Source organism: Podarcis raffonei, chromosome 15 (assembly GCF_027172205.1).
Source record: "Podarcis raffonei isolate rPodRaf1 chromosome 15, rPodRaf1.pri, whole genome shotgun sequence".
Lineage (NCBI taxonomy): Eukaryota > Metazoa > Chordata > Lepidosauria > Squamata > Lacertidae > Podarcis > Podarcis raffonei.
In genome coordinates, this window is record NC_070616.1 from 12,991,038 (window position 1) to 13,005,665 (window position 14,628).

The 14,628-nt window shown below is 45.1% G+C and overlaps 1 protein-coding gene across 3 annotated transcripts in view; it reads right to left on the bottom strand.

Annotated features, from left to right (window-relative positions):
* Positions 1-8,706: 8,706 nt before the first annotated feature.
* The window catches only part of LOC128403204 (sarcoplasmic/endoplasmic reticulum calcium ATPase 3), a 90,729-nt gene continuing 84,807 nt past the window's right edge, over positions 8,707-14,628 (bottom strand). For 2 of the 3 annotated variants that reach the window (XM_053367893.1, XM_053367895.1), the window contains 3 exons: positions 14,398-14,515; positions 12,751-12,868; positions 8,707-9,715 (listed from right to left, as the gene is read on the bottom strand). In XM_053367893.1, coding sequence (XP_053223868.1) covers positions 9,663-9,715; positions 12,751-12,868; positions 14,398-14,515 — 289 coding nt within the window. In that variant the 3' untranslated portion in view covers positions 8,707-9,662. Of the gene's footprint in view, positions 9,720-12,750; positions 12,869-14,397; positions 14,516-14,628 lie in introns of all 3 variants that reach the window. The other variant, XM_053367894.1, reaches the window with a different exon arrangement.

The following is a 14,628-nucleotide window of genomic DNA, read 5'->3' on the forward strand; positions in this document are numbered from 1 at the left end:
CGTCCTCATTTTTCAAAAGCATTTGTTGTGCTTCTGCTTCTTTTTAAAAACCACAATTTAATCACCTCCAGGAGTGGTCCTTAAAACCTTGTTTGGATTTGAAACCTGAGATAGTGCCCTTGAAATGAGCGGTTTAAGTTTTCCCTGGCAGGGTCTAATGTTCTCTCTTCTAATTTATTAGATGCCAGATAAGATAAAACTCCAGTGAACAACAGATACTGGCCCTGTAACAATGTTGAGGTGGAGTCAATCCTTTTTTAAAAAAAGAAAAAGTTTCGCTCAAGGGGCTTTTAATGTTTAATAAGTTATTGTATTTTAGTGTTCTGTTGGAAGCCACCCAGAGTGACTGGGGAAACCCAGCCAGATGGGCGGGGTATAAATAATAAATTATTATTATTATTATTATTATTATTATTATTATTATTATTATTATGAAAGACATTATATATTCCATTATTCAGCCCCTCCCTAGTCACTCTTCTGAGTCACTTATGACCACTTGCCTCTGGGCTCCTATAAATCAGTTACAGTGAAAGTGGCAACGTTTTTGAACATAGAGGCCATAGAATATTAGAACTCTAGAGTTGGGAGAGACCCTCAAAGGTCATCTAGTCCAATCCCCTGTAGTGAAGGAATCGCAGAATGAATCCCTGACAGATGACCACCCAACCTTTGCTTGAAAATCTCCACTGAAGGAGAGTCCACCACCTTCCCAGGTAGTCTGTTCCCCTGTCCAACAGCTTTTCCTGTCAGAAAGTTCTTCCTAACATTCGGTCAGAATCTCCTTTCTTGTGATTTGAATCCATGGTTTCAGGTCTTCCCCTCTGGAACAGCCAAAAACAAACTCCCTCTATCTTCCATGAGCTATCTGAAGATGGCGACTGTCATATACAGTGGTACCTTGGGTTACAGATGCTTCAGGTTACAGACTCCGCTAACCCAGAAATAATACCTCGGGTTAAGAACTTTACCTCAGGATGGGAGCAGAAATCGCGCGGTGGCAGCAGGAGGCCCCATTAGCTAATGTGGTACCTCAGGTTAAGAACAGTTTCAGGTTAAGAACAGACCTCCAGAACGAATTACGGTTCTTACTCTGTGAAACTCTGTGTTCAGTTTTATATGTGTGTATTTTATTACAATGTTTTTAACAGCAATTGTTAATTGTTATTAAATGTTAGAACGGTCTGTCTGACTGCCAATAAAGAAGGTTTTCCTTTTGGAAAGGGTGCTTTCTGTTTGCTCCTGACTTCCCAAATCCTCTTGCCTATATTCCAGCATCTGTTTACTTTCCCTTGCCATTTATTATTGTGATAGTTATTGCCAAGGCTTCTGGAGAGAGAGAGAGAAAGATAGAGAGAGCAAATGGATAAACTGCAACAGCTGGTTAATACAGCACCCTGTTTGCCATGGGTGGGAAGGAACACAGTTTCCCACCTACATATCAAAGTCTGGGGGACGGCCGCAACCCGCCTCTTCCTGCTCAACAGTAATGTTGACAGCCGTTCTCTATTTAAGGTTTCGGTTGTCCTGGTGATAAAATCCCACAACAGCGTTGCAAATAAAAATTGATATAATCTAATATAGACAACCGTTGCATAAGCACCCGGGTTCTGAGAGCTGGTTGTCAAAAAGAAGCTTGTCAACCACGGCCAAATTAAGTACAGTAGCTAGCTTTTCACAGGTTCTTCAGCGGCAAGGCCATAGTGCAGTGGGAGCACATTCATTGCCTATAGAGGGTCCCAGGTTCAATCCTTGACTTCTCTAGGGAATGTCCCCTGTTTGAAACACTGGACAGTCCCTGCCAGTAACATCAAGTTCGTTGGACTGATCATGTTGTGCGGATGTCCGATTATCGCCTTCCAATGCAACTACTCTATTCCGAACTTTAAAATGGAAAGCGTAACGCTGGTGGTCAACAAAAGAGGTTCAAAGACTCTCTCAAGGCAAATCTAAAAAAACAAAAGTAGTACAGTGGTACCTCGGGTTACATATGCTTCAGGTTACATACGCTTCAGGTTACAGACTCCGCTACCCAGAAATAGTACCTTGGGTTAAGAACTTTGCTTCAGGATGAGAACAGAAATCGTGCTCCAGTGGTGCGGTGGCAGCAGGAGGCCCCATTAGCTAAAGTGGTGCTTCAGGTTAAGAACAGTTTCAGGTTAAGAACGGACCTCCGGAACAAATTAAGTACGTAACCAGAGGTACCACTGCATAAATATTGACAACTGGGAAACACTGGCCTGCAAGCGCTCCAATTGGAGAACAGCCTTTACCAAAGGTGTCATGGGATTTGAAGTCACTCGAACATAGGACGAAAGGGAGAAACGTGCTAAGAGGAAGGCACATTTGGCAATCCCCCCCACCATGATCAACTCCTGCCCAGAAACCTATGTCCCCACTGTGGAAGGACGTGTGGATCCAGAATTGGCCTCCACATTCACTTACGGACTGACTTTTAAAACCGTGTTTATGGAAGACAATCTCACTGGGCTACGAGTGATCGCCAAAGAGACCAGAGGTGGGGAAACTCCAGCCCTCAGGCCAGATTTGGCTTACCTGGTCATTTCTCCCACACCACACCCACCTGCCCCACACCTGATGTGATCTGTGACATCAGGTGCAGTGAAAGTAGACATGGATGGAGTGGCCGCTTGCAGTGTCAATCCCTCCCAAAAGCAGGATTGAACTGCCAGCTAAACTGGTTGGTGTGTGGGCCTGGGGAGTTCAATCCTGCTTGGTGTGGTGAACCCAAACCCTGCAGGGTGCATGGGAAGTTTTATTTGGTCCATACCTCCTCCCCAGCCCCCCCTCCTATTCCCCTGGTACCCTTGGCTGTGCTTGTTTGAACTATATCCCTGCCTCTAGCCCCTGACCTGGCCTCAGTATTATTTAGCAGGACTGCACCCTTGTCTTGGCAAAAAAAAAACATCACCAGGAGTGTCACGAGAAGGTGCTTACAGTGTGCCAACAGGTTTGGATCTGGACAGCGCAACCCGAGGGGATAAATTCACCAGCTGCATAGAAGGCACCTAAGAGGGAGCCTCCACTTCCCAGTCACTGGCCAATCTGACCTGGAGGAAAATGCTCATCTGAATGATTGCTGTGGATTACTGTTGAGTGACGCATCTCCGGATGTGCCAAGTAAATAACCCCCGTTCAAAAGCATATTTACAGTCCAGGACCATGGATTTGCTGCCAAAGTGTACTGGGTGTGTGCTTATGCACTTTTCCACGGAGAAGCTTGGAGTGAAAGACGAAACAACAAATCTATCTGTATCCTCAAAGAAAAAAGGAAGACACCCACAAGTATTATTACTAGGTGTGCCCTCAACCTGCAGCTTATCCTGTAGCTCCAGCTAATACTGCAAACCCTAAACTGTGTGTGCTAGGATGGGCACCATCACGTGGCTTGACTCACCATGAGAAACAACATCGTTACATAATTGTTGCGTGCCGAAATGGCTCATAACCGGATCTGGTTTTTTTGCAGACCGACTCCGTGTTACAAAGATGTCTGCAAACGTGGCATGAAGGTTGGCAACATCAGCCCTGGCATGTGGGAATGCCTTGCAGAGGACCACAATGCCTGGACACTCTTAGGTTGGGTATCCACAGCAGTGACCAGAGAAGGAATAACCGCTGGGAGAAGAGCAGAAGAGAAGAAACACCATGGTGCATCTGCACAACCGGACACCTTCATCTGCCCCAGCTGCAACAGGACACGTCTCTCCCCTATTGGACTGGACAGCCACACCAGGTGCTGTAACTCTCCAATGGTTTGGGCTTTACCCCCGAAGGCGCAATCCTCCGTTGTCTCCCGAGATAGATGGATACCAATCTCCTCTTTTGTGGGCTACACCTGCTGCTGCCCCCAGGGGGGTAATGAAGAGGGGAAATGGCCCTCATGCTGAAAATGAACCTCCTGTCCACCTCCAATTTTAGAGTCTCGCAAGCTGCCTTGTGAATGATACCGTATTTTTTGCTCTATAAGACTCACTTTTTCCCTCCTAAAAAGTAAGGGGAAATGTGTGTGCGTCTTATGGAGCGAATGCAGGCTGCGCAGCTATCCCAGAAGCCAGAACAGCAAGAGGGATTGCTGCTTTCACTGCACAGCGATCCCTCTTGCTGTTCTGGCTTCTGAGATTCAGAATATTTTTTTTCTTGTTTTCCTCCTCCAAAAACTAGGTGCGTCTTGTGGTCTGGTGCGTCTTATAGAGCGAAAAATACAGTAAATACAATTGGGTCCCAGCCAACAACTCAATCAGCACCGCAGACAGCGCCAAAGGACCTCTGCATGGGGAGGGTGTCCCAAGATTGGGGTGTTTTGCTGAAGGCTTCCTAGTCGGAAAGTAACCTCCTAACATTTCCCCTGCTAAAACTAGAGAGACTTCCACTGGCACAGTTGACTCTTTTCCTGGTTCCAGGGTTAGATCGATCCAAGGAGACGAGAGGGACTGTGAGGGGAGTGCTGAGAATTCCATGTATGATAAAGGACTGTTATTGCTATTGTAACTTATTAGTTGCTTTTCTTACAAAATTCAAAGCGACTTCTGGTACATATTGAGATGGAAAGGAGTAAAATGGCACAGACACAACCTTGCAAGAGAGGACTCTCCACCCAGCAGCTTAGCTCATGCAATTCATCTGCAAAATGCATCTGCTTTGGGGGAACAGTTAATTAAATTTGTTGTTGTTGTTGCTGTGGCTGTTGTGAGTTGCGAGGTCTCACAGAATTTGGATGCTGGCAGATGGTGACTTGACTGTGTCTGGGTTACTTTAATTAAATAACTGAATAAATGGGTGCCATCCTCTCTCTTTCGCATATCTGCCTTATTCTCCTTGACTCTTTGTCAGTCAGGGCTCCTTTTGGGTTGTATAAATTTGTTTATACCTCTTTTTTCTTTCTTTTTTACTTCATGCTGTTCACTACAATTGTAGCATTTTTATTGCTTATTTTTATCAATTGGCTTGGATTTTCATTGCCTTGTGCAATCTGTGTGTGGGTCTTCCCCATCTTACTAAAATATTAAAATGCCAACAAAGATCAGCTCGACCGCAAGGGGGAGGGGGGGAGGGAAACACACACACAACACAGCCAGAATGTGAAGAATAACTTTTCTTTTTGTTTCTTAAAACAACTTTCCTGAAATCACACACAGTATCTATAAAGGGTTTTTTCCCCCTCTCCAAAAAACCTCCATATTAAAATTCCTTGAATACATTTATATATTAAATACAGTAACAACATTTCATGCAAGAATTTTTTTTTCCTGTACAGCAAAACCAACTCAGTAGTATATTCAAGTCTGTACACTCCCAGAGGCCTGGTGGTGCTCCCAATCATTTAATTAACATCTTATTTTATACAATGCTGGTGATAAAGAAGAAAGGGGTGGCCTGATATTCAATCAGCATATTGGAGAATTGTCATTTAAAAAAATAAAACAAAAGCTGCTTAAGCAGGTCCAATATGTGTGACTGATCTCTCTTTGCCTGTCTCTCTTAAAACCAAAACCAAAAACTGGTGTAAATCCACAGATGAACTTTGGGGGGGTACCTGTCAGATTTTAGCTTGCTATAACTACTCTGAAAATACTTCAACCTAGGCAGGGCTGGCCTAAGACATTTTTGCTGCCGGGGCACCATACATTTAAAGCATTATGATACCACTTTAAACCGTCATGGATTCCTACAAAGGATTCTGGGAGCTGCAGTTTATTAAGGATGCTGAGACGTCCTAACGAGACCACTATTCCCCTCCCAGAACTACAGTTCCTGAAGTGGTCTAACTAAATCAATCCCTCTTCACAGAGAACTCTGGGAACTGTAGTTCTGTGAGGGGAACAGGTGCCTCCTAGCAACTTTCAGCACCCTCAACAAACCGCAGCTCCCAGAATTCTTTGGGGCAGAAGCCATGACGGTTCAAGGTGGGATCACAGCACTTTAAATGTATGGCCAAGATGGCCTCCTTTCCATTTCACGTCCAGAAGCCAGCTAGATCGGCAGCTGAATCTTCCTTTAAACACAAGCAACAGGATAGCATTGTGCCCTGGGCCTTAATTTAGGGGCTCCGTGGCAGACACAGCTCTGCTCCCCAAGAGAATGGAAGGGTCAGGGGGCTCTGGGGGAACATCTGTAGGGGGCTGTCACTGCCCCCTTCCCCCACATCTGGAGCCTGAGGTGATTCCCTCACTTTGCCAAAAATTAGGGCTTCCCCCTCACTCGCACCCTTCAACAAAAATGCTAAAAGGTGCAGCGTTACCTCCAAGACAACAAAGGTAAATACGACAAAATCAGGCTGGAGTCTGGTTTAGGCTTTCCCTGAGAATTCCAGTAGTTGTTTCTTTTATTATTATTTAAAGGGGGGTGCTACAAACTTCATAGAATTATAGAACTGTCTAGTCTCGGCTAAAATATGAGATTGGAGTCAACCTTCCAAACTTGCCCTCTAGTACAGCCATGCGTCCAGGCTGATAGGAAGAGTACTCCAAAATATCTGGAAGGGCACTGGAGCAGGGAGAATGATGCAAAGAGGCTGGATTGGGGCTCTAGAAAAGATTCTCCACTTTTAGTTTTCAGCAGAAATTGGCCGTTTTGGTACAGCAGAGATCCTTCCCCACCAGTTTAGAATGTACAAATGCCCGGATTCGTATCCTGTTTACTGGCCTTTGTTTACCCACTTGCTGCTTCCTCTGCCTTCTAGGATCCATCTAGAGGGAAAGTCTAGCCAATCAGGGATCACGCCACAAGAAGGGCATTCCATTGGCTAGCCTGGTCTACCTGATGACACCAGTAAGGATAAGTGAGAGAATGAGGGCAAGGTAAATTGGAAAGTGAACAGCTTTGCAAGAAAAGGCATCAAAAAGATATTTTTTTGGGGGGACACACAGTTTCAGTACCCCCCACAAGCTCACAAAAGAAAAACAAACCCTTGCATCATTTTTCTCTAAATATTCATAGCCTAAAAACTACAGTTCTGAGATATCTTTGGGTTGGGAAAGATGACAAGATAAGTAGGTTTGAACAATGTTTTAAATTTAGCAATGGATTTGCATGTTATATTAAGCTTGGCTTAGCACCAACATGCGGAATCCTAGAGCATGGGACCCTTTGCCCGCTGTCCCATGCTAAATCAAACCATAATTCGGCTTAGCATGCCATCTGAGCCTGGACTCCTGGTTTAGCTCTCTACAGGCTAAACATGAGCAGTAACCAAGGACTGTCCTAGGAGTTATGGCTTGTTCTTTGTCCAGGAGAGTTAAACGACAAGCTCAGGTTTAGACAACAAGCTAAACGAAACCATGGCTTAACTCAAACCAGCAGCAGAACAAACCAGCAGCAACTGCAATCTCCTCTTCGGGAGCCAGGGCATTCACCCTAAACCATGGTTTGCCTTAGCACAACACATGAACCAGGTATCTATAAATAAAGCAAAGGAATGCATAGCCCAAGTTGAGACATAGAGGGGCTTAAACTCAATTAGCAAAGCAATAACTATAGGAACATGAATATGACACACACATTGGGTTGCCACCTTCTTTCCTGGCATTGCTCCTGTACATTTAACAATATGTGCCTGTGACTTCAACTTGTCTGTACATGACAATCAAGAACTTCAACAGATCCAGCATTTGTTAGCCTGGAGATATAAGGAAGTTTTTCCCAGCTTGCTCAGCCCTCATTCACCTTCAGGGGTTCCCCTCAGATTTGGTTAATGCATTCTCAGTTCTGCAGTTGCTTATTCCAAATGGTCCACAGAATTTCTTTTTGCCTTTTGTTATTTGAAAGTTAAGACACGTGGGTTCTAAATGTGTCCCAAAGGTCATGGAAACCCTTAATAAGAAAAAGGTGGCAGGGTAATGTGGCGTATTCATACAATACTCTGCACCAGAATCCACCCCACCCAAAAAAGATCTTGTAGCAAATTAAATTGTGCAAGAATTGGTCACGGCAAGCAGCCAAACACTCCAACTTTTGTGGCGCTAGGATGAACCTAAAACTGCCACAGTAACATCCCTGAGATGAAGGTGCAACACCCACAATTTTAAATGTTATGTTAGTATGGTGGCAACAGTGCCCCACTGATAGCATTCACTCCCTAGTGCAAAGCAGACCTACCCAACAAAACGTGGTTGAAAACAGCTTACGCTGGACTAGTATCTCTCACATAAAAACAGCAAATGAAAACACAGCATAAACACAGAATCCATTCAACATTCAGCCCTTTACAGAACTCCCAGTAATTCCCAGGGTTGATAGACTGAAAGGCAGGATAAATGAATGGGACTGAAATTAACTCAGACCTTTGGGGTTGCAATTACACCCCAGGGCACTTTCCACTGCAGAATTTACACAAAGATCTATAGCACAGTTCATTTAGGGCAGTCTGGCTTAAGCCCTTCCAGATGTTTTGGACTACAAGTCCCATCTGCCTGAGTTAGTGCAGCTCTGCTGGTTGATGGGGGTTGTGATCCCAAACCTCTGGATCACAACCAGGTTGGGCAAGGCTGACCTAAGACAATGTTCAGTAGTAAATAATGCCCACATATTTCAGCCACTTACCATTGACCGTTTTCTTTCTGAGTTCCAAAAAAAGCATCTGGGAGAAGATTAAATATCCCAAGATTTGCCATTGCCCCAAATTATCTGCAACTCTAGCTCAATTTATGTGCCCAGACAGTTTTCTTTTGGAGAGTCTAGGGGAAATTTATCCCAGAAAATGATTTATTTTTGCTACTAGGATTGTTTCCTTCTTTTTTAGTCCCAGACAATGTTAGTAACAAAAATTTCCCACAGCATTTTTCAACAAAAACTGATCAAAGGAAACAGATTCCTTAAGAACTTAAAACATCCTTATTTACTCAAGCTTTCCCAGACGTATGGCCCAGTCCTTGGGCTGATATGACTTTCAATGGCTTTAAAACAGATTATGTTAAGCCAATTTTGTTATCTGCATTGCCTAGATATGATTTCCCCCACATTTAATTCATAGCATGCAAATTTATAAAATAAATACATAAAAAAATCTTCTTCTGATAGCGCATTATTGATTGGATTTAGGGGTATTTGACTACCTTGAGATACACTGGAATGTAGCTTGGGGTAGGGGGGAAAAATCTCCAAAACGATTTGTGTGATTTTTCTTTATGGGTTTCAGGTGAGAGTTAAATTAAGTCAGAGCATCAAGGGAGCACTTAATGCTACCTCTTCCTGAGCAGGGGTGGTGTCTGTCAAGAACTCTCCCCAAAACTACCACAAGCTCACTTCCTTTCTGAGACAGAAAAATACAGGTTTTTAGGGCACTGAAGATTTGGAGGGTGGGGAAGAAGAGAAAATTATAGGAAAAAAGATTGCATTTTGAAGAAGCAGACCTTTAAGGATCTAGGCTCTCCTGTCTCCACGACATTGCAAAATTCTACACCCTAAGCCATAATTTAGCTGTCCAGTCTTTGCACCACTATGTACAAGGGTGGAAGGGGAAGCTATGTAACAAGAGTAAAAACAAAACTAAAAATAAAGTCAGGTTGTTGTTGTTTTTTCCTTTTCTTTAACGATTCAACCGCATTAAGTCCGACACTTTTTCAAAAGCATGCATATTCCTCGTTGGCTTCTGGTGATGTTCAGGCATGCAGACTCTTCAGTCCCAGTTAGGAGCTGAGGGTTCAATTGCGGAGAAATTGAGTTCCTTTTGGTGTCGTTTCATTTCTTCGCATCTCTGCCTGGTGGTGGGGAGAATGAGTGGAGGGTGAAGAGACAGGAAATTATTATTCGTTTTCATTTTTTTAAAGATAAAATATTTCCCTCTACCTTTAACCATAATAGTATAACTCAGGATGGAGGGAACCCAAAAGGGGGGGGGGGAGTCATTCATGCAACAGATTGCTGCTTTGTGCAACTAACTGCCTCATGAGACTTATTTATAAAAATATTTATCTACTGCTATTCATTAAAAAGTGGGACGCGGGTGGTGCTGTGGGTTAAACCACAGAGCCTAGGACTTGCCGATCAGAAGGTCAGCGGTTCGAATCCCCGTGACAGGGTGAGCTCCCGTTGCTCGGTCCCTGCTCCTGCCAACCTAGCAGTTCGAAAGCATGTCAAAGTGCAAGTAGATAAATAGGTACCACTCCGGCAGGAAGGTAAACGGTGTTTCCGTGCGCTGCTCTGGTTCGCCAGAAGCGGCTTAGTCATGCTGGCCACATGACCTGTACGCCGGCTCCCTTGGCCAATAAACCGAGATGAGCGCCGCAACCCCAGAGTCGGCCACAACTGGACCTAATGGTCAGGGGTCCCTTTACCTTTACCTTAGATTCTGCAGTACTTGCTGAAACAAGATCTACACTTGCTGAATCGTGTTGAGCCTTGGGCCTGGCCTTCCCCTTCCTAGTAGCCCAGATCGAGACATGCGGATCTCCAAGTGGCATGGGGCTTGCTCTGCCTCAGAGGCCTCTGTGTCCTAGTTTTGGGGGGGTCTCTCTAAGTGGCTAGTGGAGCACAGAGTTATAGAGCTGGAAGGGACCTCAAAGGTCATATAGTCCAACCCCCTGAAATGCAGGGACCGTAGCCAACCCAATCGTTGTTTAAAAGCCCTCAAAGCACGAAAGCCGCCTTCCTGACATAAAGTCAGGTAGCAGACAGCATTTCTCTTTGCTTAAAAAGCAAAACAATGCCAGAAACCCTCCTGGAGGGGGGGAATGGGTTTGGTCTTCTCGTAAAGCACTCTCTCCCCACCCCCTTTGCACATGTCAATTTGGCTCCAAGGTAACGACAGCAAAGGATTACCCTACATGGCCATATTATGACAGGGGGAACGACAGGCTCTCAGCATCCAAGGCAGACACAAAGACTCTGTTCTATGCCCACCGGTAATGAGTCACTATGGAGATCCTGCTGTGCTTCAAAGGGGCCTTTTATGGTCTCCAAGAGAGCAGGTTACATTGGCAGGCAAAGAAGGAGAAAAATGCCACAATCGATTTAAGAGGATTTGTAAATTCCTGCAATGCAATAGCAGGAGCGGGAAGCCGAGAGAGCTGGTACCTAACCTGCTCTGAATGGGATTGCATTCTCCCCTAAGGATCGGATTTACATTTTGTGTGTTGTCTGTGTGTGGGGATAGAGCCAGCTCTGTCCCTGGAAGGCCATGCGATATCCGTGGCACTCACATACCTTCTAGCAGCCAACTACGACCCCACCTGGACAGGAGCAGCTTAGTCACGGTTAATAATAATAATAATAATAATAATAATAATAATATTTATACCCCAATCATCTGGCTGGGTTTCCCCAGTCACTCTGGGCAGCTTTTAACAAAATATTAAAATACAATAATTCATTAAAATACAATAATGAATGCTCCAGCAAACTTCCGTTTAGACTTACAATTGCATTTTTTATTTATTTATTTCATATAATTCAGGTGCTGCTTGATTGCAAGGAAAAACCCTCAGACTGGATTTCAAAAAGATTATAAAGCAGTAACATAAAACAGTTAAGAACAGCTATTTATAAAAAATAAAACCAACAATAAGATAAAAACAGATTAAAGCACATGGCAACAGTCTGCATATGTGGACAGGCTTGCCAAAATAGAAATGCTTTATTTTTGCAGGTGCCCAAAAGAGTGCTGTGAAAGTGCCTGCCTGAGGCCCCTAGGCAGGGAGTTCCAAAGTCGCTCAAAACAACTTCTGAAGAATGACATGTTTCTCATGTAAACTGTCCATTTCTACAGAAGTGAACCTCACTGAGCTCAACGGGACTTACTCCCAGGCTTCTGCAAGGATGAGTCCTGTTTCACAAACTTGTTAAGAGTTCTACAAGTGTCAGCAATCATATAGGTCAGGATTTCCCAAAACTTGGGTCTCCAGCTGTTTCCGGACTACAATTCCCATCATCCCTGAACACTGGTCTTGCTAGCTAGGGATGATGGGAGTTGTAGTCCAAATTTGGAGAATCAAATTTGGGAAACCCTGATATAGGCAGAGGTGATCCAGTGGACACAGTGGACTTGGACCTTCAAAAATCATTTCGACAAGGCACCTCACCCAAGACTCCTGAATACCTTTTGCTGGAAACCACAGGGGTGCAGGGAGACTGTTCTTGTACTCGTGTCCTGCTTGCCAGTTTCCCACTGGTGCATCTAGTTGGCAACTGTAAGAACAAGATGCTGGACCAGATGAGCCACTGGCCTGACCTTGCACAGCTCTGCTTGTCTCTTATCTGTGCTGATACATTGGCTCCCAGTATGTTTCTGGGCACAATTCAAAGTGTTGGTGCTGACCTTTAAAGGCCTATATGGCCTCAGCCCAGTATACCTGAAGGAGCGTCTCCACCCCCATTGTTCAGCCCGGACACTGAGGTCCAGCGCCGAGGGCCTTCTGGCAGTTCCTTCCCTGCGAGAAGTGAGGTTACAGGGAACCAGGCAGAGGGCCTTCTCAGCGGTGGCGCCCACCCTGTGGAATGCCCTCCCACCAGATGTCAAGGAAATAAACAACTATCTGACTTTTAGAAGACATCTGTAGGCAGCCCTGTTTTGGGAAGTTTTTAATGTTTGATGTTCTATTGTGTTTTTAATATTCTTTTGGAATCTGTCCAGAGTGGCTTGCGACACCCAGCCAGATGGGCAGGGTATAAATATATTTTTATTGTTATCATTATTATGAGAATTGTGACCCCACTAGCTGGCTTCCTAAGTGACCCATATACATGCAAGAAAGCAAGGAGAGGACTGCCAACCCCACCACAGGACACACTCACCATCTAAATGATTGCGGGAAAGGTACTTGAGTCCTTCATCCAGCAGGATAACCGGCAAGGAGATTTTCAGCACCGTTACCCACTGGGGCCAGCTAAGTGGTGTCACCTGGAAGATCAGCTGGGAAGCAAGGAGAGGATACGTATCACACCTGTCCTTCTGTTTAGAGGCAAGTGCCAATCATTTTGTAACCAATAGACACAGTCAAGGCACAGGAATCAGCAGACTCGCGGTGGTAACCCTGAGGTTTATAGCACTGCATAGTTTTTTTTATAGAAAAAGATCCCCAAGCATGGCAACACTTCCAGCAGCCCAATGAGCTTGCTGAGTGTCTGCAGAGGGAAACATGGAAAAGGGGAGGAGAAACGGAATGGAGTTTCCTAGAGGAGGGTGTAACTTCATAACTAGAACCACGAATGGGAGTACGTCACAATGCAATATTTTTCTTGCTGGGTAATGTTTTTGCTTCGGGGGGGACGGGACACAACAACCTCTAAATGTGAATTTAAACAAACATATACAATGTTAGCCCACAATGGGTCTCCCAGCAGGGAGACAAATATATGGGGAAAGTTTGCACATGGGAGGTTGTATGATTGATGTCTGGTGTCTCCACTTCATCAAACAGAAGCTTCATGGGGAAGATCTCTAACTGAGACTCCGGAGAGCAGCTGTTGGTCTAGATCAGGAATGTAGAACCTGAGTTCCTCCAGATGTTGTTGGACTCCAACTCCCATCAGCCCCCAGTCAGCATTGCCAATGCTCAGGTGTGATGGGGGTCGGAGGCCACCTGGAAGGCCACAGGTTGCTCCATACTTGCTTGAGACCAGGGGTTTGCAAACTTTTTCAGGCCACTGCCCCCTTGGTTCCATAAACTCATCTCCAGTGCCCCCTATCCTAGCCTATGAAAAAGCATGATTGAGAATAGCGGTTTGCACTAAGGAAGACAATAACACACACAAAAATCAAAACAGTAACAATTAATTGCACATTTATTCAAAAGCCAATAAAAAACTAAACTAAATTCTAAACATCTGTTCAATGAAATGGATCCAGTGGTGCCAGCTTTTCAAGGGCTGATGCTCATTTGCACCTCCTGCTGGCCTCTTAGAACCGCTCTTTAGAGCTCAATCGGAGCAAACAGCAATTTGGGTTCCCCCCGGATTGCCATTTGTTCCAATCTATCGCTAGAGAGTGGGTATTCCCTTGGAAGGAGCTGGGCAAGTGGAAAAGTGCTTAGACTCACACTTTCTAGGCATGGCACAAGTGGACATGTGGATGGGGCCTTAGTGGCTCCCCCCAGCTAATCCCACTGCCTGCTCCCCAGGGTACAACTTCCTTTACTAGGACCAACTTCCTGCCTCAGTAACAAGGCAACTGGTTATGTTTACCCTGCCAAGTCCAGTCCTGATAGGGACCACATGTGGACCCAGCCTGCTCAGAAAGTGGGAGAGCGGGTAGCATCTTTCCTTGGGGTCCAAGGCTTCCCCTCTCTCATGGTGTCTGGGTGGTCAGATGCTGAAGAGGATGGGCGAGGGTTATCTCCTGCACCTTTAATAGTGGAGTAGGAGATGGGGATTTCAGGCATGGGCAGCCTGGGTCTCGTCTGCATTTGGCCACCCTCAAAAATGCAGGTTCTATCTACTTACAGGCAATGGCTTCATGTAGAGGATCAGGAAGTGCAGAGCCATGGACATGACAATGGCCCCCAGGAGCCAGAGGTTCAGCCAAGGAGGCATCCTGAGCAGCGACTGGTTTTCAGACACACTGTGGGAGAGATGGGGTGCATTCAGACGTTGGGAATATTGGGTTAGTTTTCCTGATTATAATGCTAGAGCTTCTGCCCTGATCCCTAATGTTCCTTTCACACTGCAGCACCT